We start from the raw sequence: 24,355 nt of genomic DNA on the forward strand, positions 1-24,355 counted from the left end.
TTATAACATTATTATAACATTATTATAACATTATTATTATTATAACACAGGTAGGCCTGTTTCTGTCTGAGTTTATGTGGGATTGTGGTCCTAGGAAAGGAAAGAGGCACATGCCAACTGCAAGATGAATGCCCAGAGCACGGTTGTCGTCGTTTTCGATTATTGCCTATCTTTTCGAGTCTCCGCGTCACCCTAAAGAGAGGACAATGTGATCCAAACCTCACAGCTAGCGTGGATTATTAATGCCAGGTTGATGCCTTGCAGCGTCACCACTTTGCTTATTCCACATCTAGGCCAGATGGCCGAATGAGGCGGCGCAGCAACTCCAGATCCTTCTAGAACGGTCACTGTGAAAACCCCTATGGGAATGGCGACGTTGACAAATATGAAGATAAACAGAAATAAAAAGAGCCATCTCTTTTCGATGCAGCCAGAGGATTTGTGGTGCTGTGAGACAGAGGCTGCAGTGGAGGCCATGCGTAAGAACTAAGGTACAGAACAATCCTGGTGGAATTCATCATCGTGAGGCAAAAGCCATTGCCAAGGTATTTTGTCCTCTGAACGGTTCAGAAGTGAATAAATATAGAAGACACTGGCTCTGCTCATGTTCAAGGGCACATTGCCCTGATGCGATTGAAAATATTTATTTTCCTTAGTGGGAAAAGCAAGCTTTCCTGAGGTAATTTTAAAAGGGGGTGCATAACCTCAGTTCAGGAACTAAATGCATCCCCCTGGGAATATGTGTAGTATTTTATTTTTATTCAACCAACTGGTTTCCAAGGCAAGATCAAGAACAATTAACAACTAATACAACTCTGAAAACATAATAAAAAAACCAGCAAGAACAGTGGACTAAAACAATTAGCTGTGCAATTTTGGGGGTGTCTCTACTGAAGTACCATTGAGTTCAAGAAGGTTGACTCCCAGTCATGTGGATACTGGATTGCAGCCCACATTCAGAGTTTAAAAGGCATAGACAAGTTCAACATAACAGCATTTGCCAGACATACCCCTCTAAGGGAGGCATTCTACTCAGCTTACAAGATCTCTGCACATGCTCAGAGACCTTTGGTACAGAGATCATTAGAAGGGGTTCTGCTGCGTGAGGAAACACTCTGCACATGGCTCTGAGACTGCTCAATCTAGAGCTGTTTTAAACAGTTGAAACAGTCTTAGGGGAGTAGCACTCTGCACATTCTCAAAGGCACTTCTGAAGTAATTTAAAAGGCTTCCTTTTGCCTCCTCTGCGCATGCTTGTATACTGAGTGTAAAAAAAAAAAAAAAAAAAGTCTTGCGAGCTGATTGACACGTTCTGTTAGATAGTCCAATCAGATCGCACACTACCCACCAGCTGCTCTCTTATTGGTTCACCGAGCAGCTACCTTATTTATATTGGCTGACACAGGCACCTATCTAATTCGAACTGTTTTCCCCTCCCATTTTAAAGATTCGTGCTTCAACTGCTGTCAATCATAAAACAGACCAGCACCCGATTGGCCGGCCGTGATGTTACCCGCCTCCCGGAGCGCTCCTCTCGCGCCGATTGGCGCGCTGCTAGTCAATCAGGCTTCGTTGAGGGGGCGGGGACAACGCTAGAAGGGGGCGGTGGAGGCAGAGGTGGCCATTTTGGCTCTGCTGTGGTAGTGACAGGAGAGCGGCGAAGAGGGCGCCGAAGTAGGAGCGCCGGCCTCGCCTGGCCCAGCGCTTCGAACTCTCCTTCCTTGGTTCTCCCTGTTTCCCGCGCCCCGTCATGTCTGACACGCTCGGCGGCGACGCCCGTTCTGACGAGACAGGCGAAGAGAAACAGGTGAGGTCTGGGAGGGGGGGAGAGCGCGCTGAATCCGATGCGAGCGTGGGGGAGCAAGGGAATCCTGATTGGTGTAGCGGCCGCCACTCTTCGTAATGCTGCTCTCTGATTGGTTGTGTCCGCATAACGCTTCGTGTGCATTGGCTAGAGCTTTCCAGCTGCACGGCCTTTTCCGGTACTTTAGATCCGTTGGGACCATAGAGATTAGATGTGTTTTGGGGAAGAGACAGGCATACGCAGCCTGAATTTCCGGTTTAAAAAAGCGAGCCCATCGATCTATTCTTTGTCATTTCTATGATTTAAAGCCCCGTAGCCTTTAAGATGGGAAAATAAAGGGTAGCAATCCAGTTCTCTTTGAGGCTGGAACTGCTGAGATGGTGAGTAAGTTTAGACCTTTGTTCTATCGATTTTATACCAGCCCCCCCCCCCATCTGGTTCCCCCTATCTATATTGGACTGTAACTCTCATCATTCCCGGCCAATGCATGATGGGTGGTGTAGTCCACTTGGACTGTAGCCCCATGCCATGGGGGGGGGAGGGGAGCTGTGGACGAATAACACACTGGGGCTTTCTATGGGAAGAATTCTAAAATGGGCATCGTGTGTAAGGGTGTGGGCATAGTTTTCTGAGCAGAGGGTACTGAGAGTATTCTGGCATTTTTAATGTTCTTGAGCTTCAGGATTGAATCCATGGTGAGAGCTATTCATCAGGCAGAAAGAAAAGAGGTAGCAACAACATCACAAGAAGTTGAATAACGCGTTTTGCTGTTCTCTGTTACAACGTATTTTACGTAATATTATTGGTTCTCCGGTGGAATGGAAGACCTTGTAAGGTGCTGTAGGGTAGGATCCACACTTAGATTTTAGTGAGATGACTCTTTGCCCCATTAGCCTCTGCATATTGATAAAATGCAGCAAGCCTGGGGCAATCAAGCTTGGGTTTCTGCATGAAAGGCCCCAGGTTGAGGAAGGCTGTATTAGAGAAATTGTGTAAGTTCAAAGCTGTAAGGGTTCATGACTGGAAGATGTTGCATAAAACCTGGGGCTCATGTTGATAGCCCAGGTTTCTGCTCTTTTTCGTAGGAAATGTTTAGTTTTGGACACAAGAGGCAGCTGTGCTAGGGCAGCATTGTGTCCATCTACAGGGAAGAAAAGGGTGCATCTAATTCGCCACAGTTCTGAGAAGTGTACCTTCTAACATTGTTCAGGGCAAGGAGGGAGCTGAGCATACAAAACCTGCGTTAAGCAGAGTTGCACCCTTGCTCCACTCATGTCTGTGAAACTGTATGCATTAGCTTGGGAGTAGCTCCGTGAGTTTTCTAGCTGGCTGGAGGTTAATTCTCTGGCATTGCTCTCTGGCCCCTTTCTGGTTTGCCATCACTAGAGAACAGAATTCTGGGACCCGAAGCGGAAACAAGCAGCTTGCCAAAAGATAGGCTACAGTGTTCTGGAAGAGCTTGAGTAAGGACTTGCTTTCTCCTTCTGATATCAAGCTTCAGCAAACCCACAAAGTTTCAGCAGAGATCCGGATCTCAGTAGGTGGCTAGGATTCCAGTCCTTGCAACCAGAGGGTTAAAGGTGGGAGTGGGGGCACCTGATGTGGCATGCCACGCTCGAGTTGCTCATTTGCCCCAGATCAGTGGCTCGGGCGTGGCATCCATGCCAAGCTTGGGGTGGCTTTGTGGAGGGCCGAACGAAGCTCATGAGTGTCGCATGGCAGCATTTCAGGGAGTGAGAGTTGCTGATAGGGCATCCAGCCTGACTGAAGCAGAACTATCAGCCAGTCCCTGTTCCACGGATACTCAAGTGGTCAGAATCTGACTGGATGAGGACGAGGGCACAGTTAGACTGTAGGAAGCTGAACTGGCTCTGTTTAAGAGAAAGTAAGGCTCCTGATCCCATTTATAGGAGCATTTTGACCATGTGCTGCTCTCTCACACAAAATAAAAGATTTGGTCAGATTTCATGTTCTCCAAGCTCCTTGGACAACTCAGTGTAGGCACCTTGAGAGCATCCCTCTCTTGATGGCTGCCCAGGGCCTTCTGCGTGGAACCTGTCATATTTTTTCCAGTCTTGTGCAAGGACCATAACAGGGGTGGCATTTGGCGTGGGCGTTTGCATCATTTCTCAGCTTTTGCGCCTTTCTTAAACCCAAATTTCTAGCCATGGTGGATGTGGAGAAAAGTTCAGGAACGCGTGACAGTTCGTGACAGTGGCTCAGAAACTGGAAGCCGGGGGCCAGTGGCTAGGAATAGTACTGACAGTGTGATCTTCTCTCTGCTACTGCTAAAACTTGGTACTAACCAGTGAAATGGGACCGGCAGTAATTTATTGACACAGAAAGATACTTCTTCATACAACACCTGTTTGACTTGGAGACGTTTGAGGGGATGGTCATGAGGTTACGTCTGGGTCTTTGAACACTGGCGGGCTGAATGGATGGAGCTTCCGGGTTCAGGGACTGTTTGTTCTTCTGTTCTCACAAAAGCGAAAATCTTTTGTAAACCCCGGCTTTTGGGGATAGGCGCTGTTACCCAAAGAGCGGCGTGACTGCAGATTTATTTCTGAAGTGTGTAGAATCGCTGCACTCAGGCAGAAGTGGCCGGGACAAGCAGCCCTCTCTGGCAGCTTAGAATTCGAAAGCTCTGCTGGCACACCCAGGGCCAGAGGCTTGCAGAGACAGGGCAGCACTGCCTGGCAGTGCTAAAAACACATCCTCTGTCATCCCGTGTCATTCCTCCATGCAAGCATGGTTCGTCCTCTTTCTCTTTTGCCTTACGTTTTAGTTTTTTCCCTGAGTCATCTGCTTTTTCGGAACACTGCCTCCATTATAGTGAGCTGCCCAGGCACTGCCCTGTGACGGAGCTGTTCAGCCATTTCCCAGAGAAGGGTTGTCCTCCTGGATCTTTGCCTCGTTTCGGCTGCAGCTTAAAGGGAGGAGACCTTTCTGGCTTTAAAGATAGTTCCAGACATCCAGTTCTAGGCACACATGTTTAGTCAAGGGCATTCAGCTGTCCTCGTTCTCATCTTTTGGGGTACAGAGCCCCCCTCTCCACTGGTTGAAAGGCAAGGATGTCATGGGGTGCCAGCGGGCCTGTAGTGCTGTTGGGAAGAGGCATGAGAGATGGTGGGGGAGTGTCTGGGCCAAGCAGGCAGCAAAGGCCTGTATGTGTGTTGGACTGTGCAGGTGGGCTGGCCCCCCGCCAGATGTTGGATCATCCTTGTTAGGAAACCATCCAAGGTGAGCTGGGCTTGTTCATCCACTGGGTTTCATGGCTGATGGCGGGATTTGTTCCTGCTTGTGTTTGCCTGGCACTGACACGGACCTTTTGGGGGTGCCCGCTGAAGACATACTTAGCTCCCATGCCGCTCGGGTGCCATGATTCCGTGATTATTTTTGGCCCTGTTGTTGTCAGCTGCTTTTGTGCTTTTCATTTAAGGCAGGCTCGGAAGATGGTGTCCCTTGCTATTTTGGGTCCCACTTTTATTATGGCCATTTGTAGTATGCCGGTTACGTTTTCTCGTACGTTAACTACGAGTGCCTGTACTTGTGCATTTAAATCACAGTGGGAAATGAAGCTTATTTGTAATAATAATAATAATAACAACACATTATTTGCCGTGGTCTCTGCCGGGGGGTGTGGAAGGGAACCCCCCAGCCTGCTGTGTCCCTTGGAGTTTTGCTCAAAACCAGAATTCCAGTCAGCTTGTCCTTGGCAGCAGGGTCTCTGGTCTGAGCTCTGCGGATCTTGGTTCCCCAGAATTAGCTTATGGGACTCAGCACCAAGTGGAGAGAAGAGCATGACAGGAACCTTCTTCACGGAAGTGTCGAGAGACTGGGCCAGCACATGGGCAGGATAATGCCCCTCGCCCTTCAGAAACGATCGCTGAATAGCAAATAGCAAGCTTGAGAGAGAATGTGCTAAGCTTTGGGTCTTCATGACAGTCAAACCTTTTCAAAGCGACACTGTGTTGTTCTAAGACAACAAAGGTGTCAAGTTGCAAAGCTCTGTTGGTTGCTTCCTCCCACCCCCAAGTGTAGGTCCTCTTTCATATAGGTTCTGTCATGGAACTGGGCTGGACCAGCCTTCCTGAACTTGGGTGCCCTGCAAATACATCGGATCACACCTCTTGTCGGCCTCACTGGGTGGGAGTTGCTGCTGCTGCTGCAGTGGCACATCTGCCTGTGTCATCCCAGAGTATCCAGGCAGGTGCCGACAAATTTGCTCGGCAGCTGTCTGCTAGGCAGGTGTGCTCACAGACTCACAGTTGTCTTCAAAGCTGGTGCAGGTGTTGGGGTGAGCTGGGTGTGTTGGATGTGGGGTAGCCGGATCAGTGGTTGGAAATGCCCCAGGCATGCCAGTCTGAAAATAGTTTTGGCTGCTCTGATTGGCAGCTGATGCCCAAGGAAGAGCCTTCTGGCCCAGAGGTCTCGGTCTGTGGTGGCCAGGCAGCAGCAGCCTGTGAAAGAGGCATGAGCTCAGCGGTCCTGCCTGCTTAGATCCCCCTCCCTCCCTCTCCCTTGACTGGGGCAGAGCAGGTGTGTTCGACCAGAGTGGAGCTGATGAGAAACCAGGCTCGGTATCGGGCCTGTATGATGCGTCTTCATCTCACCCTTTCCTGAAAGAGCCAAACTCTCTGAGGTTGGTTGGGCTGAGAACGTGGGATTGGCCCAGAGTGAAAGGGGCAGAACCCTGTTTTGAGCTCAACTCTTTAATCTGACTGTGTTGGTTGGGGATGATGGTAGTCGCTGTCCATCCATCTGGGTGGTGCTGGTTTGGGGGAAGGCTGATGGGACCACTCAGTAACATGGGGCGGCTCCCGTCATTCATTCTTCTCCTGAACAAACTTAAGTGGACGCACATCTCTCGGGCAGACTGCATTCTCATGGACACCTTTGCTCTTAGGGATGTACCCGCACCAGGAAAGTGGGGTGGAAGGGTTAATGTAGCTCTCTAGTATGGCTGTAACTCTTGCCTTCTCTGCAAACCTTGGTTTACTCATTGAGGACCAGCATCACAAACAGGCTTCATTATACCCTCTTGTCCACTTTCGAAAGGAAATTTTGCCCCTCTTCCCTTACTGGGAGAGTCTGAGCATGATCTGTGCTTCCATGCTTCCAGTTCTCCTGCAACCCCGTCTTGCAGATGGGGAACTGAGTCATCTTCTCTGCTCTCCCAGTTCAACAACAGCAACAAAAAAACCTTCTAATTCCTTATTTTCATTTAACGTCTTGCGGGCACAGATGTCTGCTGTGGGTAACACTAACTGCCTTTCTCCTCATAGCAGCTCACTAGCCCACACTTTCTGTGGGGATATGCAAGAAGGTGGTATTTAGGGTTGGCCATCTTCGCTTTGGATCATGTGTAAAATAATTTCCATTTGCACAGGATTAAGTGGTTTGAATTCGGCTCTAGAGTTCTTATTTCTTGCACCTTTTTTTCCAGGATACACAAGAGAAGGAAGCAGCCATCCCCGAGAAAGCAGAGGAGGCAAAACTAAAAGCCAAATATCCAAGCTTAGGACTTCAGAAGCCTGGGGGTTCTGACTTCTTAATGAAAAGACTCCAGAAAGGGGTAGGTGTGCTCCAGGAAACTCCTTTCAAAGGCTCTGGGCCTGAGGGTAATGATTCCAGTGGGCGGCAGGATGGGGGGCGTTCAGTCTGGGACTGGTGTTGGCTACTTGCAGAACTAGAAGCAGAGCCTCTTGAAGACGAGGCTACTAAATGCAGGAGAACAGTGCTGGGGAGATCTGTGTCGGGTTGTGGGGGAGATGCTGCTACATGGGGCATCTTTGCGTCATCCAAGCAGGCCCCTTCTCCAAAGCTAGCATTCGCTCTGGTTCATTCGTTCGATTGGGCCCGTGTTGCACATTCCTTCAGAACATCCGCAGGGCAGTTCTCCTGTATGAGGCTGCAAATGTGCCCTGCACTCCGGAAGCCTCGGCTGTAAGCATTGCAGCTGATCGCACTCTCAGGAAAGGCAGTGACTCATCAGGAGAGAGAGGGAGCAGAACCATCATGCAAGCGGTTGCTATGCAACCACACAAGTCCCCTAATGTTTTGGGGGTCTGGGTGCTCCCTCCCACTCTTCCCAGCAATCATGCTGTGGTAGCGTGGGACAGTTTGGCCAGCCCCTGCCTGTTGCCAGTCTCTCTCTAAAAAGTTATTTGCATTTCTCCCCCTCCCCTGCTCTCTGCCTCCCTTTCAGCAAAAATACTTTGACTCTGGAGATTACAACATGGCCAAAGCAAAAATCAAGAACAAACAGCTACCGACTGCAGGGACGGACAAGAACCTGGTGACAGGCGATCATATCCCCACACCACAAGATCTTCCACAGAGGAAATCCTCCCTCGTCACCAGCAAGCTGGCAGGGTAACCTGCCCTCCTGATGGGTTTTTTCCCTGTTTTTGTTTTTCGGGTATTTTGGTTTTTATTTTTTATTTGTCAAACTGATTGAACTTTGCTGTATCATAGGGCTGGGACACACAGAACTCACATAAGCTATCGGAAGTCTTTGTGGCTGAAACCTGAAGCCAAGACAGGGACTCGTTTTGCAGAACTGACTTGCGTTTCCTTGCAGCCGGCACTGAGCAGGGTTGTGTATGGATCCCTCTGGGTTAAAGTCTGTTTTCCTTTAGCGTGCTGTTGCTTTTCCTTACAAGGCAGAGGAAAGCCACAAGTCCGCCAGTGTGGGAGCCAGCCTGCTAGCAACCGAGGGAGCCTAAGAACAAATTACGCTTTTAATCATAGGAGTAGGACTTAATATTTATAAAGCTCGGATGTGGGGAGTAACTAGCACTTCAGAGGCACGGCTGTACCCCGCATCAGTGTTTTTATCCCCAAATGGCTTGGGACGTGGGGAGTGCTGAGGCCCAGAAAGGGAGGGACTCGGTAACAGCACACGGCAGAGATCCAAACCAAATCCGGGAGCTCTTGTACTGCATCACTGTGGCAGTTCTTGTAGGAGCGGCTCTGGCTTAGCTCCAGGACCCATACAGCCCGGCATCCTTTCCCCTCCCAGTGGCCCAGCAGATGCCTCCCGGAAGCCATGAGCAGGGGGTGAGGGTCAGTGGACTCCTTGCCCAGCACATGGTGCTCAGAAGTAGCTTCTGAGACACAGCTTCCCCTGAGCGCTCCTGGCAGTTAGTAGCTAGGGGCTGTCGCTCCTCCCGGGAGGGGGTCTGCCCCGCTCTGAACCTTCTCTCAGGTGGAGGTGCTGCAGTGTAGTGGGCGGGGCTGCACAGAGGCCCCTGGAGCACGGGGCAGGCAGGAAGCAGGTCTCCAGGTGAGCGGCAGAGCGCTCCTCTGCCTTCCTCCCCCTTCAGGCACAGGGTGGGAGGGGCACAAGGAGGCATAGCCTGTACCTGCTTTCCACCCAGCCCCAGGGAGGGCCTGCACCCGCACTTGGAGGCCCCCAAACCTGGTGCCCCCCCGATGTGTTGGACTGCAGCTCCCAACCCTTCTGCGGGCTGTACAGGATGTAAGACCACAGGCAGATTAAATCGCTTTTATTATGCGAAATGTTCTCAAAATTTCACCAGACTCTTCAGCTGCCTATAGATTGGCCCCATACCTCCTTGCAGACCACAAACATCTTGCGGCCAGATGCCAACACTACAGTTTTTGCCCAGTTATGGCCATTGCTTGCCACAGGGGCTGATGATTTGCTGGCCAGGCAAATACAGAGGTCTGCTCATTATTTTCCCCTCTCCACGTCAGTCTAAGCTGGTCAGTTTTGTCCCCTAGATAGCATATGGAGGCCGGTTGGACAGCAGTTTGTGAAGCTGAGCTGGGCCCACCGGCCTGTATTTGAAAATAATAACACTCTGTGCCAAGAAAAGCAGGGATCTCCATTGTGGGTCAGTCATAAGAACTGCAGAACCACCTGGATTCTCAGTCCTCTGATGACTGGGTGGGAGAAATCTTAGTTGACCATCCATTGCTTGGCTTCTGTTGTTGCAGGAAAATATTGCCCTTTCCTTTTAAGCTTATTTTCCTAGCCTTGAGGACTAGGACCTTGATTTTCTTCTCAGCTGCACAGTGGAATTCTCAGGATGCTGAATTATGCCACCACTTCCCATTACTGCCCTGTACAATATACAGGCCATGAGACGGACATTCAGAGGGAAGCCTGACACCAGTTTTGTTCTTTAAGCTTCAGTTTTAATTGACTTTGTTATTGCTTAAAAATAAATATATATCTGACACAGCCCCCATCGATAAAATAGCTGCTATGCCCAAAGAAGGCAGACTAGATTGATCTTTGAGAAGAAGGCATAGGAAAGATAACGATGATTAGTACAATGCAGTCGCTTGGGATTTAGGGGGTGGGGTAGCAGTTGTAGACGGTCCCCCAGCACACATCTTAAGGCATGATCTCTGCAAGTTTAGACAGAAAAAAGCCTGCAGCTGCTCGCATGTGCCATCCCGCATAGCCTTCGAAGAGATGGCGCCTTTAAAGGGTACGTGTCACGTAGGAAAAGCCGGTCCTTTTCAGCATAATTCTGGATATTCTAAGAGTGCGTTTGGCTTTGTAGTTGCCTGCACCGTGGTGCTTCAGTGGGCCGAAGCCGGGCCTTGGAGGCGCATGTCGTATCGATCTTTCTTCATTAGCCGAGTGTGGCCGTGACATTGAAGCCGCTTCCCGGTTCCTTTCGCCCTTTCTCGCACTTAGTGGATTGCCAGATCAAGAGCTCTTAGTGCCTTAACAGGGAGGCATCGTCACTGAGGATCTTAAAAGTGGGTTGCTAGCACTGACACCTGCCATCAGATTTGGACACGTTTCTGCTGCAGTTGTCACTTCGCTCGGCACCCTGGAAGTAGGAATACTTTAAGAATGGCTTCTGCTGCAGCAGTACATAGGGCCCTGCCGTTTGCTTCCCTCCAGGGCACTGATTTGGCCGAACGGTGGTTGGCTGGGCAGAAGCATTAGTTTGGCCTTGTTCTCATAGAACTGAACTGCTGAATTTGAAAGGCGGGATTGTGATTGCTGTTGGATACTTGGTGTTTGCCTTTTGAGGTGGTCTGTGAAAGTTCTCTAGCCAGAGTCTTGAATGGGATGGGAGCAGCTCGTATGAGCGTGCTCAAGGCATTTTGTTCCCCGAGATGAGCCACGGAAGGATGCGCTTCTGCTCTGCCACCCTCCCACCTGGATTAATTGGTTAGGGTCGCTCTTCTCACCAGCCTAGTGTTGCGCGCTCAAGGAAATTCTGCAGCTAAAGATGAGGGAGACTATATTCCATGTTCGCTTGGAATCCGTGCAGCCCCCGCGCTCGGTGATTTGCTCCTCAGCTGTCCCCCCTCCCACTGCCTAAGGAGCAGCGAAATCCCAGCAGGTCGGCCACTTGTTGGCCTTGATTCTTCCACCTTTCCCAAGGTTGCTCCCCGGTTCCTCTGGGCTTGGAATGTGCTAGGTTTGTGTCTGTGCTTGGCTCTGGCTCCTCCGTGCTCCTGGGCTGTGGACTGAACTGAAGTTTTCAGAGCGTTTAGGCAGACTTAGGCTAGAGGTACCAGAGGAAGGAGCAAGGTTTTCGCCATGTCTGGATATGTGATTTTGTTTTTTAAAATTTGCCGAGCCCAGTCCAAATAGCCGGGTTTGTACGTTTTTAAGGAGGGGGTCACAGCCCTGCGGTCGCTTCAAACGCCACGTGGGCCATCGCGTCATGGCTTGTGTTTACCACTGCATGGAAAGGCCCAGGAAGGAGCCCGGCCTCTGCGCTCGGCCTTCCACACCTGCCTCTGCAGCTCTGTTCCCACGGTTCCTCTTCGTCGCCCCGCTCAGGCTGCGCCTCGCTGGGCTGGGCCGGCCATCGCGCCTGACGCAACAGGCTTCCCGGGCCAGGTTACGAAACCAGCATGGGAATCCGGGGCGGGGAGCACTTCCCCTGCCCCGTGCTTTTGTGTGCAGGAGCAGCCCTGCCTCCCCACAGGCATCCCAAGCCGGCTGGCACTTGGGAAAGGAAGGGCTGTGCGTGTGTGAGCAGAGGAGGGCAGGCCTGTCCCTGCCTCGTGAGTGGGGAGCCTCTCCTTCTCAGTGGCGACTGGCAGGAGAGCCACTGGGCATGGGCCCAAGTCGAGGTGCGAGGCTGCCAGGAGTCTTCTGCAAGCACGGCAGCACTTCTGAGCGCCAGATGAGCCCTCTTCGTTTAGGCGGATGCGGCAGAGCAGCTTCCCACGAGCTCCGTTGTTGGGGAGCTGGGGCGTGCGGGGAGGGTGCTGCTTTCTAAGTTCCTTTTAGCACCAGGCTCTGATGTTCTTGACCCTGAGAGGGGAAAAGGCAGGGTGTAAATACAGTAAACACACAGATAAATCAGCTTTGACTGCTGGCACACAATACTGAGATTGATCAACAGGTTAACTCCCAGTTATTCACATAATAATTACAAAAGCACTAGCTTGCTGTTCTCCGTTGTTCCGGATCGCAGTGCTACCTTCCCTCTTCCTCTTCAGGTGTTACTGCAGCTGTTCCTTCTATCATATTAGAGCAGGCTTCCCCCGGACCCACCAGCTCCGTTGAACCCACAGCTCCCATCATCCCCAGCCACGTGGATGGTGAGAACTGTTGTCCAGCAACCCAAGGGGTATCAGGCGAGGGAAAGCCGCATGAGAATATCCTGTTGCGCAGCTGTCCCTTCCTCGCCCGCCCCATCTTACCTTTCCTGTGAGGCCTTCAGAACGGGTTATTTTTGTCGGCGGGGTCTTTCTCGGTTTCCTTCTCCGGGCACTTTTGCAAAGCTCCTCTCTGCCCCTCAGGAGGCACCGGTCATTCTCCAAAACCCTCTTCCAGCCAGCCTGTACCCTAGGAGCCTGCACACTCTCCTTAACTGATTTTGCTGTTTGTCCCAGCCATATCTGTAAATAGATAAGAATCATATATATAAATATATATATAATTTTTTACATCAGCTTCATCTCTATCTTGTAGTGTTTGCTTTTTTCAGAAAAACGGAAAACCCAAAAAAACCCACCCCCAGAAAATCCCAACAATGCCCGCAGACCCCCCTGCACTTCACTGACCGTCTTTTCGACTCTTCTGCTAGGCGTCCACACCACAAGCTCGGATCTGAAAGCTGCTCTTGTGGGTGAGGCGGTGGATTTGGGGTGCTCCGATGTTTCGTTTGGGTGTGGGGCAATCCCAGATTGTGTGCTATGATTCCGGAAGGGGAACGGAGAGCTCTGGGTGTGAAAATTTGAGTGTGATGATTGATGCTTGGAAATAAAGTAGCCCTTGGTCTCAATCCGTCGTCGTGCCCTTTCCTGTGGTTTTGCTCGGCACAGACCCTGTTTGCATGCGCCTCTTGACTCCTGGGAGTACTTTGCTTCGGCGTTTGCTCCAGCGGCATGCCCACCCGGGTCTGTTCAAGAGTCCACTGCTCTGGACTCCCAGTGAGGAGACCATTACAGCTGCTTTTGGCTCCAACACAACGGAAGGGTAAAAACGCCCTCCCTTCTACGGTAGCTTATCAAACAACATTCAGTGTAGGGTAAAATGACCGACAGCCCATTGTAAAGCTTATCCCTAATAAAATGAAGAGCCAGCTGCACGTATTTCCACCTTCACATGGCCTGTGCGCACCTCGGGTAGAGACGGGCTCTGGCAGGGATTTCTTAGACGAGCACCCAAGGCTGTGGCCCCGTCCTTACTCTTCCCCTTGGGAACTCGCAGACAGGTGGGGGCTGCAGCAGGGCCTCGCCTAGAGACCGCTCCGTCCTTTTGGGGGGTATCTCTCAGACGTGATGCCCAAACAAGACCTTTGTGTGTAGGAAGGCTGGGCTGCAGCTCACCCCTGTGCGTGCAGAGCTGGGATTTGCGGTTGTGTAAGAAGAGGAAAGGGCATCTGGAAAGCTGGTGTGGGTCAGGGCAAAGTGAGGCATTGCAGGTAACACTGCGTGTTTGCGAAGGCTGTGTCCAGAAAGAATCCTCCGGAAAGCTAGGGCATTAAGATGGGGCAGGTCCTCCTTGGCCCAGGCCAGCCCCCCCCCCCCGAGCCCCCAGCCCCAGATGTCCGAAAGGGAATCAAGCCGCCGCATGCCGTCTGCAGAGCGTGATGGCTGTCCAAAGCAGGTGCGCGGTGCAAATTGCGCAGCGTGCCGCAGAGCTAACTGAATCCCGGCTCGATGGCTGGACGTGCCAGGATGTGGCCCTGGGGGGAGGACCACCCCCAGCGGGCCAGATTTGGGCTGCAGGCTGAGGTTCAACAGCCCTGTCCTAAATGGCGTGGATCGATTTGTAACTCTCAAATACTGCAGTTGCAATCCCGAAGGGATGCTGTGGCACCGCCAGGCCATGTGGAGCCAGGGTTCTTCCCCGCGGCCTTGCAAAGAAATCCGGGGAGGAAGGCAAGCGGCCATTGTACTTCTCCCTGCACCCAGCAGAGGGCGAAAGCGCTCGCCTTCTGGAGCTGCAGCCGCTGCCGCTCCCAAAGGCAGCCAGACCCTTTGCATTGTCCACCGTTGAGGTCACTGTTCTGTCTGGGCAGTGCGGGGATGAAAGGGCAGAGTGCAGATGCCGACAGGAGCTGCTCCGCAGGCCAGATTTTCATTCCTAGGACGGATGAGTCACATGGCTAGATGGGGAGATAACGCCTGATCTTGACTCTCCTGCTGTCTGAGGAAAAGCTTTTCGTGCACACGGAACCATATGAAATGCCCAGGCATTTCGGGGTTCCTTTGCTGACCTTTCCTGATGGTGCTCCAGGCAGTCAAGCAGCAGCTAGCTGTGCCTGCGGAAGTGCGCACCAAGCCCAGGCTGGTGGGTGGGGGTTTGCTGAGTCTTGCTTGTCCCCACCTGCGGGCAAACCTGCTAGCAGGATTCGCTTTACCTGTCCCATTGAGATCCTCGCAAGAGCAATCGAGTCTTCAGCTCCACTGGATGCAACATTCAAAGCTGGGGTGGAGGATGTCATTCTAAGAGCTCTCCATCTGTTGTTGCAGTGAAAGAGAAGAAGAGTCTTTCTCTAATCTGACTACAAATCCCTAAATAACTCGAATGGAGTTGTTGCACTTGATTCACACCGGCTGGGAAATTTCCACCGCTCCCCCACATCACTAGAAGCATGCAAATCTTTTCCCTAAGCCTGTTGTGTATAGTGTCAGCAATTGCATTTTTAGAAGCGGGGCCCGCAGAGCAACCTGCTGTGTGTGTTTTAAAAACAAACCTCCTCTGTTTGCCTCCAAAGGCTTAATGGCTGTTTTCTTTCCCCCAAGCTGCTTTCTCGGACCCCGAGAGTGTGTCACAGCACCCTTGACCAGTGCAGTGTGCAGAAGGGAGGAGGAGACGGGTGGGGTGGGGGGGTCGAAGCTTCGAAGGCTTGCGAACCAGACGGCTGGATCCGATGCAGCGGGACGGTTGCTTGCCCATGGATGGAGGGTGGGGGGGAGAGAAGTCAGATCTTGCCTGCCCTCTCTCCCTCACGGAAGGAGAATCCCAGATAAGCAAGAGGAATTGGCTCAAAGCATGAGCTGGATTACTCAACCTTTGGCCCACGGAGCTCATTTAAAATTGCCAGCTTACTTTTTGAACTGTGTGTCTGTATCTCGCTATGAATTTGCTCTGTCTGGAGCTCTCTCGAGTCTCATGAGGCATGCTGATATATTTATTGTTGTTTTTTATTTCATTTTATTTTCATTTCTTTACCCACTCCACAGCCATAGCTGTCTGAGCAGTAAAAGGCACTTCCTATGCTACAAAAATAGAATAAAATGTGATATCACCAGCATAAAATTTAAAACAGAGTTTAGAACCATTTGACCTAAAACAAGCTAGATACAATTAGATGTGTGCGGGGGGGAGAGATGGAGGCCCTGCATGTGCCTGGCGAAGAGAGCCGTTTAACCCAGTACCAGAAGGATAACAGAACTGGTGCCTGGTGAGCCTCAGTGAGAAGATCACTCCATAACCGGGGCTGCCAGTGAGAAGGCCCTCTCCCTTCTTGCCACATTCGGAGCCTCCCTTGGAAGACGCTCTCAGGTGCTGAGCGTAGTGTCTGGCAGATTTGGGGTGGTGCTCCAACAGGTATTGTGGTCTGGAGGTGTAGCTCTGGATTCCTCAGGAGAGGCACCATCGCTCAGCCACAGAGCCTCTGCTTGGCATGCAGGAGGTCAGGTCAGAACCCGGCGTCCCCTCCTAGGGCAGGAAAGCTGCTGTTTACAAACCCTGGGCAGCCTTTCCTGCCCGTCCGACTTGACTGTACTTGTTGAACCTCTGCCTCTGACATGGATCCTGAAAGTTGTAAAGCGGGCTAAAATGTGGAGGGACACGGTGCATTGTCTTTCAGGTGCTGCTCGACCCCTGCCATGCGAGTGGCAGGAAAGAAGTCCATACAAGGCAAGGCAGGAAAAGCTGCTCTCCTTCCTCCCCTGCCCTGATTACGGGCAACACTTTGAAATGAGCATTTTGAGAAATGAAACCCTGCAGTGCAATGGACAGCTCAGCTCTTCATATGTCAGCTGAATGCAAAGCATCCCCCCACCCCCGCCCAGTGGGACTTGCGCTCGGGTAAGTGTGTAGGATTTCAGTCAAAGTGAAACCCATAATATGGTTCCTCTCAGTAGGTGTTGCGTTGCATTAAAGTTCAAGCTTGCATGAAAGTGAAACGTGCCTGTAAGGTGGGGGTGGGGGGGTTTCCATTCCCTTGCTTAGTATGGGAAGCACGCTGCCTCCGAAACCAGGCCTCGAGGTGTCAGACCCCAGCACGCTCTGCCTGGTCCCGCTCTGTGTGTATCCCTTTGCCTGTTCCACCAAGTCCTCTCGTCCCCCCCAAAAGCTGCAGAGTCCAGCCCTGAAGAAAGCGGCTTTGGGAGCAGGGAAAGGGCTGTTATCACAAACTTTCCCTTCATTGTGCCTTTGCTCTGGTGACTCCAAGCCCCTAGATAGCGGTGATGGAATGCATTTATTTATTTATTATTTATTAAAACATTTCTATGCCGCCGCTTGCCGAAGCCTCGGGGCGGCTCACAGCACAGAATACAATAAAATACAAAAATAACAATATAAAACGAACAATATAAAATAAATAACAATATAAAAGAAGTCCAAGGCCAGCCTTACGGGATGCCCCAAGCTTCTAACTGTGCAAATCGGAGCGCTTAAAAAGCAAAAAGGGGATCCAGTGATACCCCCACTCTGGCAGGAATAATGGGGCATCCCATGGTCCCTTAAAGGCTAAGGAATTTGTGGAAACAGAGGCTTGAAATGCACTCATCCAAGTTAAGTCGCTAATAGAAAGGAACTTAATGCAAGACGGCACTCGACAGCTGCAAGCACTCTCAGTGCCTTATCTGTGAAGGACAGTCAGCTATTTTTCTGGTCCTTGACCCTAGCAAACCACTCTCTCTATTTTTGTGTTTGTCTTTTGGGGATGATAAAACACCAAGCGCGAGCCGTTACAGGATTCCACCCCTGTCCCCACACGGTTTGAAGTGAACATCCCTGGAAAGGGGAGGGTAGCAGCAGCGTCTCCCTCGTGCGCCTGGCTGTCTCCGCATGTGCGCGAGCACTCAGGCACGCTGCCACTTCACCTCCTGCAGCTGCTTGGGTTTATTTTGAATTCTTGAGCATCTGTTGCAGAACGCTTTCCTTGTAGGATACTTTAACCGAAAGAACCAATGCCCTCATGGGTTCCAAATGCACCTTAACCCGACCTTCCTGGTGCCCTCCACCCACTTTGGACCGCAAATCCCAGCAACCGCAGCCATTTGCAGGAATGACGGGCGTTGTAGTGCAACCCCATCTGGGAGGCAGCGTGGTGCTGGGCTGCTTCTCCAGATCTGAGTCTCGTGCATAGTTCTGTGCCTGCTCAACCTGCACATGATTCGGTCTGGAGCAAAGCGAGGTGGGGTCACATTTCCGAAGGTCCCTTATATCACAGGCTTGCAAGCAAACACTTCACACCAGCCACCACAGCAGAGCGGGAAGCAGGCGGCGCAGCCCTTCTCCCCCGAAGGATGCCCTTTTGTGGACTTGAGGCTCTCCCCAGAAGCGAGCTGTCCTCCGCAGAAGCTTCTCCCACAGCGAATCTGCGCCGCTTCAGCTGAGCGGTGGAATGTGCGGCCCTTTGGTTGTTGGGGGGCCGCAGCTGCCCTCAGGCTTGGCCAGCAAGTGAGGGTGATGCAGGCCGACAGCATCCACTGGCCCCCTTCCCCCCCTTGAACACGCAGGCGCCGCACTCGAGATGTGGCTCGAATTCAGAGGCGGGGCTTAGCGGGCAAAGAGGGTCAGGGATGTGGAAACCGAGTCCAAGGAGGCGGGGGTGAGGGAATGGGGCCCGGGTGGCTAGAGGAGGCTCCGAGTGGGGAGGACATGAGGGTCCTCTTCTCAGGAGAGGGTTTGAGAGAAGGTGGGCCACGTCCTCCTCGCTTCCCCAGAGCACAGGGCTAGAACGGACGGGCTTCCAGTAGGGAGGGGAGCTTTCATTTGCATGTTGGGGGAAACTCTGGTGCCGAGGTCGGTTAAGCGGCGGAGGCAAATCTACGAGGGATCCCCCGCACCAGGCGGCCTTCAGCGCAGCACCCCCTGGCCCTGCGTTTCCTCGCTGAGTGAGCCAGCCGCCCAGAAGGCCTGCAGGCCCCCAGTGCTCTTTCTGTGCCTCAAGGTTTTGCTCCTGCAGGACGCAATCCATTATCAGTGCATCCCAAACCAGATACTGAAGCTTTCGCTTCCTGGAGACAAGATAGAAACATAGAGACAGAGTGAGTCGGGGGCGGGGGGATCTCCCGGGCCATCTAGTCTGACTCTGCTCACGACATGCCCACCATGGGCATGTCTAGCCTATTCAGATGAGAATTGCCTCCCAGCACCAAAGGAGGACATGGCCGGCCTGCCTGCCTTCCTTCCTGCCTGCCTTCCTCTTTTCCGGCAAACTAGTAGCTAATTCAGTTAGCTTTAGACTTGCAGACTAGTTTAAAGAGGACAAGCCAAGCGTTGTCCCCTAAGCCAAGGCTGACCCATTCCTGAGAAAATCTCAGCGTACAGATGATTCCAGAGTCCAGTCATCATGCACGGGGGTCTAGGGCCAGATTAGCCAAATAGGCTTCGGGACAGAGACCGGCCAAACTGACACCTCCAGTGGGAAGCAGGTCCGATAACTTAGAATCTAAGCTACAGATCGTGGGGGTGGAGAGATGGCCGAGATCGCGCCCGTCTTTCCTGTTCAAGCGCAACAGCGCTTTCGGCCATCTCTCCCCGCCGCCAGCACGATCGCGCCCGTCTCCTCCCTCGAGCGCACCCGTCTCTCCCCACCCCAGCGTACCCGTGATCGCGCCCATCTCCCCCCCCCCCAGCACGCCGGGATGACAGGCGCGTGCAGGGGTGGTGGGTGTGATTGCGGTCATGCGGGGGGGGCGGGGGGAGAGATGGCCACGATCTTTGTTGTTCTTTGTCACTTTGCTGCAAATTTTTCTGATAAAAAAAATAGTCACAGGCCGGATTAACCTTATTTACATTGACCCTTATGGGGAAATTTAACTTGGCTCATGACCAATTTGGGTCACGACCAGAGTCCTGGAACGGATGAAGTTGGTGAGCCGAGGTGCCTCTGTATGGGGAAGGTGAGAAGGTGCGACTCCCCACCCGCAGCATAGATAAATCGGCGTGGCAGAAGTTCTTGCCTTTCCGGTCCACGCCCAGGACAAGCTGAACATTCTCCCACGAGCAGCCTATTGTGCTTGGTCAAAGATCACCTGTGACATCCCCAGAAGTGGCATTCGGCGTGGACGTCACCCTTTTTGTAAATGCCTCATCAGTGAGTCAGCTGTAAATTTTGACCGGAAAGAGTTCGTGAGGGTGTTACTAACCAGTTGATTGGGTTTTGTTTCTCATTTTTCAGTGTCATACCAATGGGAAAAGACTTGCTCCATTTAATCATTCAGGAACTGGGACTTGAATACTCGGGGTGGGCCAGGGAGTTGTAACCCCGTTCACCTTTCCAAGAGCAGCCCAAGACACCAGTACCCAAAACTCTCAGGGCAGTTTTCAGCAAACATCTCAAATGTTTCTTTGCTACCCTATGAATCAGAAATTCGCTCTACCTTCTGTTGATGCAATGTCAGATTCATAAGCAGCTGCTTTTAAAATCCAGAATGGTGTTTTCCTCCTGTTGGTGGGGTGGTGGTGGAGAAACAGGGCCATCTGATGCTTTCACAATTGTTTTGCGAATCCATTCGCCTTGTTCCCAAAATAGAAATACGAAATTATGATTGGCAGTGCCTCAGCTTAGGCAAGTGGCGGCATCATCTCTGACACATGAATACAGCATGTACTTATTAGTGTGTGTTGGTGCTTGTTTTTCCTGTTCTCCAGACACTCTCCCACAATTATGCATTCTCAAATGACCTGTTAAAAGCGATTACATCAGGACAGGCTCTTTCAAAGACACCTTGGGAGTCTGCTGTCTCATTTTCCTCCTCGCCTTTTGGTGACTTGTGAGCACAAAACTGAGTGGATGTTCCTTTAACAGGGGCATGGGAGTCGGTCTTAGGAGGAGGGTCTTACTGACACATCGGTCTCGCCTCTAGATGCATTATGGAGCCTGGATCCCCAATCTTTTCGGCTTGGTGGGCACATTTGCAATTGAGGATGCATCTCATCAGCCTTCTATCAGGGTCTTCAACCACATGGGTAAAACCCGATCTTGTTTCGCCCACTGAAACCTGTCTTCCCAAACTTGGTAGAAAATAAGTATCCTGTAATTGTATTCATCTTTGTTGGTGTATATCTTTTTTAAGATGCTGTGCTGCTTTAAAAACACTGGACATGGTCCAGGTAGTTTGCTCAACTTCTGTAAATGTATGGTTTCAACATACCTTTATGGAAACATCTATTGATTACTATGCCTAACAAGGAATTACTAGGTCTTTGGAGAAGGCTGCTTCACTGAAGCTTTTGGATGTGTCAGCCCGTGCCTTGGCCATTCATTTTAGCAGTCTGAGGGGGAGATGGAAAAAGAGCACTGACACTGAGTAGCCAGTCAGGAAGAGCCATCGCCACAATACGGTGATGTAGGCCTTTGGTCCTTTCCTGCCGTTGGTTTTGCAGCCTGGAGAGCAGCTGGTGGCCCTTCGTAGGCTGGATTTGGCCCTGGGAGGCTCCCCGGGTTAGCTCCAGAAATCTGGATGTAACAGTACAGCAAAAGTTGCTTAAGGTACATTCTAGACATTTTTTGACAGAATTCCCAGCATTGCCCGGCCAGCACGGATTGAGTTGTACCCTTAATCCGCTAACCCTTCCCCCTTTTTAACCTCTTCAACACCTGGTTCAAAAAGCCCATAGTGGTTGTTTCTTAGAGAACTGGTTGTCTATTTGCATGCCTGCTTCGGCAGAGCCAGCTGATACCTTTGCAAGAAAGTCAGCTGTGGAGGTTGCATAACATCGCACATCAGTTCCTGCAAAGCGATGACACCCTGCTGCACTGCAGAAAGCCACACGCAGCAAGATCTCGCTTGCAAAACAACCGCAACTGATAATTCCTCGGGATGATGCTCAGAGGGGCAGTCAATATTTTTCCGTGAAAGCCAGCTCAGCTTCTGGACACATGCCCGGCGATGTGATGTCTATGTCAGGGCTGGTACCTCCAACCTGTGGAGCAGACCGCACCCTCCTGCACGCTCAGTCGAGCTCTCGGGGCCTTCTGGAATAGCCATGCAACTTCCCTGCCGCATACTGCCCTTCTCCAGGCCATCTGGATTCCTCCCGGTTTTTCCTGTTGTGAAGAGATGAAATGGCTCTCCAAAGGGAGAAGTGACAGTCACCAGCCAGCACTGGCTGCAGGCCAGGGAGGCTCTCTGGATTTGAATCGGGCCCTTGGGCTTTGCGCCTCCGAAGCTTTTGTGGGACATGGCGCCCCTCAGTGGGTGCGAAAGCAGAGGCTCTCCCCTGGGGTGTGTTCGTTCCTATGAAGGGCCTACCCAGAATGGCAGGAACAGCTAGTCCTTCGCAAGCAGCTGTTGAGTGCTAGACTGTCTTTGGACTCGGGGGTTCCACTCAGCCATCGGAACTAACAGCTTTTGCTAGACACCTTTCTCCAGGAATGTGTCTGATCTGCTTTTCAACCCGTCAGAGCCCAGGGCAACCAGCTCATCTTGTGGCAGTCATCTGCTCCAGGCATGTCCAGACCAGATTAGTCCCCTTCCACTGTGTTGGTTCCTCTAAAAGTTAAACAGAAGTTGCTTCCCTTGCTACACCCCGCCCGTCAGTTTGGGGATTTTGCAATTATTGCAAATGGGTCAGGCAGAGGAGGGGAAGGGCCAAACAACCCTGATTTAGGGGCAATATTTAGTTCCCCCCTTGCTTTTTTTATATGGAGCTGGTAGATCTAGCCCAGAGGTGGCTGTTCTTCCCCCGTGCTTGGCCGCCTGCTCCTTTCAGCTGGGGGCGCCCACGTACATCCTACCGGGAGAATAGCCTCTGATCGGCTTCGCATCACTTCTCCAACCTGTTGGCATTGTGATGTGTCATGACGATGGTCCCTTTCACTGGGCTGAGTCAGCAAGGCCTACAGGATGATGGGAGTTGCGTCGCAGGCCATCTGGGAGACACGGGCCAGGCCAAGCTCCACTGGGGGCTCTGCTTTGGGGCCACGGCTTTCTGCCCCTCTGGCCGGGCACCTGCTGCTCTGAGTGGCAGGATCTTTCTCCCTTCTAATGCCCCAAGCGGCTCCTTGAAGCAGCCCCTGTGCTTCTTAGCGCTAGAACCACCCCAGGGATGCTTGAATGTGCTCTTCACGGAGATGGTTTTATCTTCTGCTTTAAAAAAAAACCCATTTCATGATCTGACAGCCGGAATGTTCTCTTCTCTGCTTTCTCCCCCCCGCCCCCGCCTTTCCTCTTTCCCCACCCAGCTTTCCTGGTAACATTACATAAGAACCTTTCCGCCCACATTTTCCAGTCATGAATCACGCCTGGAATTTTTCGCTGAATTTTTCCACCGCTGAGCGCTTCCCCGTCTGCGCCGCCCCGTCCAGCCCCTTCCACCACCAGCTTCCTGTTTTTCTTCGAGACCCTCTTTCCTTCGCCGCCGCCCCCCCCCGAGAAATAAATAAGCGCCCCTGCCCCCCCTCGCAGCCTCGCCGCCCCCGCTGGGCCCACCCTTCTCCCCCGAGGGCAGGGCACGGGGCACGTCAATCAGCTGAGCGCAACTTTCCCCGCCCTCGGGCCCTTCAGTTCCTCTCCTTCGGGCTTTTGCAGTGCAGATACGTGAAATGACCGTGTGAACTCCCTTGAGCAATTTCAGTGCATCGCTCTCACCTCCCGCCCCCCCCCCGGCCGCTTCTCCTAGGGCGGAAGGGGGTGCTAATCGTCGAAGCCCACCGGGAAAGCCCACTTTATTCGGCTGGCTGCGGCAAAGCAGCCGATCTCCTTCCCTTCACCCCAAAAGTTTCCAGTAAAGGGAACTTGCAGCTCTTTCTAAGCCAAGACTATGTGAGAGGAAGAGATTCGCGATTCGGGCTAGGCTCAGGCTGCAGCCCTGAACACCCCCGGGATGAGCTCTATGGGATTCAGTGAGGCTTGCTCCTACGGCGGTAAGTTGCCAGGCGGCCCAGCAAGTCCTAACCGGGACATGGTCCTGGGCATAGGCAGAAAAAAGGGTTTTTTTAAAAAAAACCTGAACAGAAATAGTATTGCACTATTAGTCATGATGTCGTCAAAGCATGTAGAGCAGCTGCAGCTCCCAGGCCAGGCTGCACAGGGCTGAAGCCCCAGGCGTTCAACTAATGGGTCGGCTCTGCTGGCACCTGCCGGCTGGGCAGGGGGCAGCTGGACTGGCGCTTGCGGACCGGCCGTCCGCTCCAGCCTGGGCCCGGCAACGCTCGCCCTGCCATTTGAAGCGCAGCCTCCATTAGAGGGCTGCCCCGAGCCGTTCTCCCTTCGCCGCCTCGCTTCCCCATTCGGCAGTGGGGGGAACCGCGCAGGGCGACAGCGCAGGGCCGGCGCAAGCCCCCCTCTCGACTCCCAGCCTCAAGGTTTAGCGCCAGCCTGCACGGCGCAGGCGGCCTGGCCTGCCCCCCGCGGAATGCGGCGAAGAACTATTTCCAGCGCTTTCTTCACGCCGCGGGTTTCGTAGCGGTTCGCCCGCGTTCAGAGCCAAGTCGGAAAAGACCCCCGCCCCCCCCTCGGCCGCCCTTTCTGCGGGGAGCGCGGGGCGCCCCCCACGGGCCTGAGCGGAACTCGCCGCGCGCGCCGCCGCCGCCGCCGGGGGGAGCGGGACGGGACGGGCCACCCTGCGCGCTCGCGCGTCCGCGGCCAATCCGCGCGCCGGCGCTGCCAGGCTGGCGGCCCCGCGGGCGCGTGACGTCGCCGTGACGCCCGCGCCGCCGCGTATAAAGAGGCTCGGCCGGGCGGCGGCCACTCCCCTCAACGGCTGCGCGACGGTCTCCTGGCTCGCCGAGCTGCGAGATGGCCGCCATGTTGAACACGAAGGCGATGGTGCTGTACTGCGGAAGCGCCCCGGCGTCGCCGCCGGTGGGGGCGGCGGGCGGCGGCGGGGAGGGAGCCGGCCCCGCGCTGAGCCGGCTCCCCGAGGGCCTCGGCGCGCGCGCGGGCCGGCTCCCC

At 52.8% G+C, this 24,355-nt stretch overlaps 2 protein-coding genes across 3 annotated transcripts in view; both read left to right on the forward strand.

The window, feature by feature from the left end:
- The first annotated feature begins 1,624 nt into the window (after nt 1-1,624).
- On the forward strand, nt 1,625-20,583 carry ENSA (endosulfine alpha). Of its 2 annotated transcripts, none has more exons than XM_044449129.1 (5): nt 1,625-1,807; nt 7,254-7,382; nt 8,016-8,182; nt 16,087-16,307; nt 19,636-20,583. In XM_044449129.1, exons 1-4 carry the CDS (start codon nt 1,751-1,753, stop codon nt 16,175-16,177), a joined length of 444 nt encoding a protein of 147 aa, XP_044305064.1. In that variant the 5' UTR covers nt 1,625-1,750; the 3' UTR covers nt 16,178-16,307; nt 19,636-20,583. The 2 variants fall into 2 exon arrangements, with proteins under 2 accessions (XP_044305064.1, XP_044305065.1); XM_044449130.1 differs by having other exon boundaries at nt 20,266-20,583.
- A 3,616-nt stretch (nt 20,584-24,199) lies between these two features.
- The window catches only part of MCL1 (MCL1 apoptosis regulator, BCL2 family member), a 5,131-nt gene continuing 4,975 nt past the window's right edge, over nt 24,200-24,355 (forward strand). The window contains exon 1 of the mRNA XM_044449068.1: nt 24,200-24,265. Coding sequence (XP_044305003.1) covers nt 24,200-24,265 — 66 coding nt within the window. The remainder of the gene's footprint in view (nt 24,266-24,355) is intronic.

The sequence above is a fragment of the Varanus komodoensis genome, unplaced genomic scaffold, assembly GCF_004798865.1.
Source record: "Varanus komodoensis strain SLA01 unplaced genomic scaffold, ASM479886v1 scaffold57, whole genome shotgun sequence".
NCBI classification, from domain to species: Eukaryota; Metazoa; Chordata; class Lepidosauria; order Squamata; family Varanidae; genus Varanus; species Varanus komodoensis.